This window comes from Protobothrops mucrosquamatus, unplaced genomic scaffold (assembly GCF_001527695.2).
Source record: "Protobothrops mucrosquamatus isolate PMUCROS unplaced genomic scaffold, P.Mucros_1.0 scaffold110, whole genome shotgun sequence".
In the NCBI taxonomy this organism is placed as follows: Eukaryota; Metazoa; Chordata; class Lepidosauria; order Squamata; family Viperidae; genus Protobothrops; species Protobothrops mucrosquamatus.
Window position 1 is genome coordinate 1,432,648 of NW_015386482.1, and position 5,611 is coordinate 1,438,258.

The 5,611-nt window shown below is 38.4% G+C and overlaps 1 protein-coding gene across 1 annotated transcript in view; it reads right to left on the minus strand.

Annotated features, from left to right (window-relative positions):
* The window catches only part of NEURL1 (neuralized E3 ubiquitin protein ligase 1), a 56,500-nt gene that overhangs the window by 38,943 nt on the left and 11,946 nt on the right, over positions 1–5,611 (minus strand). Inside the window, exon 2 of the mRNA XM_015812793.1 lies at positions 2,175–2,416. Coding sequence (XP_015668279.1) covers positions 2,175–2,416 — 242 coding nt within the window. The remainder of the gene's footprint in view (positions 1–2,174; positions 2,417–5,611) is intronic.

The window sequence follows — 5,611 nt, forward strand, 5'->3', positions numbered from 1 at the left end:
TTACATGGGCATACTATGCACAGCTTGTCACTGTCTCCATTGTTGCATTCTGAATTAGTTGAAGTTCCAGGTGGTTTTCAAGGGCAGCCCCATGAAGTGCACATTGCAGTCAAACCACAAGGTGACCAGGATGCAATAGCAATAGCACTTAGACTTAGATTTATAGGCCGCTTCATAGTACTTTACAGCCCTCTCTAAGCATTTTACAGAGTCAGCATACTACCCCGAACAATCTGGGTCCTCATTTTACTGACCTTGGAAGGATGGATGGCTGTCAACCTTGAACTGATGAGGATCAAACTACTGGCAGTCAGCAGAATTAGCCTGCAATACTGCATTCTAACCACTGCACCATCATGGCTCTTTTGAGAGTGCCGTGACAGTGCAAGTGACAGTCTGAAGGACTTTCTGATCTAGGAAAGGGGACAGCTGATGGACCAGTGCAAAGTCAAAAAGCCTTCCAGACTGCGCACCACTATTGAATGGGAAATGCTACTCAGTGACAGGAAGGATGTTAATGGCCATTTGCTCACAAAGCCATATCTACCCAACTTAATCACTTGTACAGACCACCAATATATTTTATAGCACAAGTCAAAATTTGCAATAGTGGTGAATAACTGTAGCTTGTGGGTTGCTTTCTAAACATTTCATTACCAGGCTAGGTAACATCTTCAGCAGAGTTTAGGGCAGTGGTGGCGAACCTATGGCACGGGTGCCAGAGGCGGCATTCAGAGCCCTCTCTGTGGGCACACGCACCGTCGCCCCTGTCCTAGGCCTTCAGCTGGGTTTTATAAAACCTTTTCGCTTTAGGCCTCCGCCACCATGTGCAAAAAAAAAAAGAAGGTTCAATCAGTCAATTTCAACTTCTCGCAGGAAAAAAAAGATCTTGCAAAGTTGGAATTGATTGATTGAACTTTTTAGTCCTACCCAGTCTGCCTTTATCACCGCAGCCACGCCCACCCAATTGGCCACACTCAGCCAATGGGCCACACCCACCCGGCACTCGACGATGCATAAGTGGGTTTTGGGTTGCAGTTTGGGCACTCAGTCTCTTAAAGGTTCGCCATCACTGGTTTAGGAGATGTCAGTGTCAGTGTTCTTCTGTTTATAAGGGCTTCAGATGTGGGTATGTTGAATGAGAATCTTGTGATGGGTCTTGTGATAGGTCAGGTGTGAGTCATCAGTGAGTCTTGTGATGGGTCTTGTGATGGATTGGTTATATCAGGTCAGGGTCATTGGGAGGTGAACTGCCGGTGGGAGGGCTTGTGTAGGTTAGTTGAGGGTCGGTGCTGTCTCTGGTTGGGTGTGCAGTTGATTTGGATTCTGAGGGGTTCATAGGCTGGTTGTAGATCAGTGTGTGTGTTAATGGAATTGCTTGTGGAGTGCCAGGCTTCAATGAACTCACAAGTGTGGTGGGTAGTAACCAATTATTTTTGTGTTGCTCCAATTGAACTGGTGCTGTTTGGTGTCAGTGTGGTGTGGGGAGAGATTAAGGATTTGGGATTGTGGCGTTTGACTGCCAGCCGGTGTTCATCGATCCTGGTTTTTAATTGATGTGATGTTTGTTCCACATAGAATTATTTGCAATGGTTACAGTTGCTTTTGTAGATTATATTGTTTCTTTCATCCTTCTGTATCTTGTCTTTGGTTCTGGATAATTCCTGGTGGAGGGTAGCTGTGGGTTTGTGAGCTATTGCTATTCCTAGGAGTTGGAGAATTCTGCTGTCATTTATGACACCCTTTTGAGTATGGTATGGTTAGTTTTTGCATGCTAGTTGGCTGTGTGGTGTGTTGTGGTTTGGGTGCTGTGAATCAGAATACAAAGTTTTTTGGATAGCCGTTATGAAGAAAGATGTCAAGCAGCGTTTCTCTTCTGCTTTTCTTAGTGTTGTGGTGCTGTGTGTCCTGGCCGTTCTGAAGAAGCTTCTTCTGTGTGCAGTGGGGTGGTTGCTTGTGAAGTTGAGGAGCTGGTCCATGTGTGGGAGTTTGCAGTAGACGCGGGTTTCCAGTTCTCCACTGTCTAGACTCCTTATGTCGATGCCGAGGAATGAGAGTCTGTTGTCTGTTTCCTCTTCATATGTGAATTTGATCCCAGGGAATATGTTATTGAGTAGGTGGTGTGCCAAATTTTGTGTTAAAAAAACAGAAAGTGGAAAGAAGCACCAACTCACCTTAAGCCTGATTTGCTCATAGATGACTATTGGCCTGTTGCTGAAGGTGATGGCATTGCAGAAACTTGCCTGTCGCTTGACCACTTTCTGAGTGGTGTCCATAATGATCTGTGACCCCTTGGTGTGAGGATGGAAAAGCAGTGGGCTGACAGAGAGAGTGCCACACTGTGAGATGGGTAGAGATTGCTTTTGCTTGTGGTGGCATCGATGAGAGGAAGCAGGAAAGGGCCCACCAATGGAATCTGAAACAAGAACAAGGAGAGAGTGAGCTGATCTTTAAATCAAACAAAAAGGAATCACTATTGGTAAAAACATTGAATGAAATCATTGCTTAGCTATGAGACTAATTTATAAAAAATGCAGTATAACATAAACTACAATATAATATAAATAACATAAATACCTACAATATAACCATACATATTTAAGTCAAGGGTCTATACAGCTTTGGTAGCTTGCAAAATGTTCTTTGGCGAAAGTGGCTTAATATCAGTAATTCAAAATAAATTTTGTAAAACAAATTCTAGATGAAACTATATATAGAAGGGAGAGAACAAGTGTACTGCATTTTCTGTATTTACTATATTTGACAGCAATTAGCCCCAGATTTTAACTAAATCTAGAAATCTTTAGAAAGCATATAGGAGTATATAGTAAAAATACAAAGTACATTGATGATGTTACCTAGCTGGGTAATAAAATGTATTCAGATAAACAACCAAGCTCAGAGAGCACCAAGGACTCCATAGTTCAATAAATGGATAGAATATATGGCTTGCCATGAACGCCTGAAAATAATACTAGGACAACCAAATACAATATGACATACAGGCAATCCCCGGATTAAGAACATTCAATTTACGGACAACTCATACTTACAAATGGGCTGCCTATTACTTAAAATGGCAGACAGTTGAATGTCAGTAAGATCTGGCTCAAAATGGTAAACAGTGTTCTCTTTCCTTGAACCAACAAATCCGCTGAAGCTATGCAATGTTTTCATGATGTAGTGCATGTGTTTTTAATATTATATAGCTTATTTTCAGTGGTTTTCAGTGGTTCATAAAACCATTGCACATTGATCTGAATTCTGGACACAGTAATAAATTTTAGGTCAGGCACTAAATACAGGAAATTACCATGGCAAATCAATCTGAAAGTAAATAGTATTGAATACTGACACCTAAGATTTGTTTCCCTTTCCTGTCCAGTAGTGTTGTGCAGATGAATAGAGATATGCTAAACCTTCAGTTTCCATTAGTGTAGAATGCTCACTGAGAATAAACAGAAATTGACATTACAAACACCAGCCATGTAAAAGGAGAATCTAGTTGTGAATATTTAATGACCATTGTTTATTTCCATGGTCTACAAATCAATGTGAATGTTGTTTGCTTTCCTTCAATAGGCCTCTCAAGTAGTGCAGACTTTAAAAAAATCATTCTGTTGCTAAATATAAACTAATCTTTTAGAAGAAAGAAATAAAAAATGCTGCTCATAGTATTTTTGGGATCTAGTTCTGGAATATTTTTTAAAGTGCCAGCGTTCTCTTCCAATTTAACTATATTGTAATGGAAAGCTTATCTCGAGCACATTTTACATGCACATTGCTGTATCTTGGAAGCGATCCTATTAAATTTCAACAAGATTATAAATCAGAATTTGGTTCAGAGCTGGAAAAGGTGGAAAAAGCCAGGAACAATAGGAAGATAGGGAATGATAAAGAACCTTAATAAAAATTCATAGAGAAATAGACAATACATAGCAATGGTACAGTGTATTAAATTTAAGAGCAGCTGTGAATTCTATTGGCAACAGTATCTACCAGAAAGAAATCATGAGGTCTTTTGGAAGTTGCATTGAATGCTGGATAATTTTTTAAGGCACAAAAATAAATAATACATTTATTAGTCACAATTATTCTGATCTGCTCACTAGTTCTTAGCATGGTCCTTACCATGCTATTCAAAGATGAAGCAGAACCAGGAAAAATATGTGCATGCTTCTGCTAATCTATTCATGAAGGAAAATACCACAATAGGACATACATTTATAAGTAAAAAACTAGAATCTTGAGTTTCTCAGAAGAAAAAGAAAGCAAAATGCAAAGGTTTATATTTGTGAGAAAATGGAACATCTGAAGCAATGAATTATTCCATAAATTATTTAAATGTAAAATAATCTAACTTGAGATAAACTTAAAGAAGTAATAAACAAGTCCCAAATGACAGAAAAGAAAAAAGAAAATTTTAAAGAGCAAGAAAACTTTCTTTTAAAGTTATTTATTTTCTATTTTAACATACATTCTAAGTTTCAATAAATCTTTTTTATTGCCCAAATCCAGGAAACAAGAAGGAACACACATTCTGGCAAAAACTATTAAGATTTGAAGGCAAGGGAAATTAGTATTTGGAATACTTACTCCTCAAAATATTATGTCGTGCAATAAATAAATATAATACATCAGGGTGCAGGAAACTTTGCAGAAAGTGAACTGACCACTAGAACATAAAACAGGAAAAAGTCTGTTGAGGGATACAGACTTGTAGGTCACCTACCTATTTATATATATGTTAATGTGTTTAGAGTAGTTTAAAATAATAATGAAGAAAGATTACTAAGAGCAAAAACCCCTTAACTGATATTTGCATTCTGCAGAAAAACAAAGGACTAATATCTGTGCTAAGAACATTCTGAGAGGAGACCTTGATTCATTCATAGCTTTCTAGTGTCAGAATAAATGGTATTCAGTGGGTCCAATGCTGTTTCAGGGAGGAACAGTGGAAGAGAATAAATGTTAGGTTTATGTTTTCTTTTAGCCGAAGAACATAGCTGAGGATGAAGAAGTTTAGAACTCTCCAGAGCCTTTTATTTTTTCCTTCAAAACAACTAATGCTGCTAAGAGCACATCTCCTAGATTAAATGATTCACCTGCCATGTCAAATTTTTCTTCTGAGGCTATAACTCTTTTTATCTTGGAGAGGAAAATTAGAAAAATTATATAGTCTCCTGGATTCTCTCCACTGCCCGAGGAGATTGAGGTTTTGCTCAAAAATAGATACTATAGGGTGTGTTCTAGGTTTAACTGCAGAATGAAAAAATATTTTTATTTATTTATTTGTATTCTACCTTCATTATTTTTACAAGTAAGTCAAGGCATCAAATTTATCTAACGCCCCTTCCTCCTCCAATTTTCCCCACAACAATAGCCTGGTGAGGTGAATTGGGCTGAGATAGAGTAACTGGCCCAAAGTCAACCAGTTGGCTTTCATGGCTAAGGCAGGACTTGAACTCAGAGTCTCCCAGTTTCTAACCTGGTGCCTTAACCACTAGACCAAACTAGCTCTCTACTTTAAAATAACTGAAATAGACATTTCATGTATATATAACCCTGTACACATACAGTATACACATACTGACATACAAATATATATATA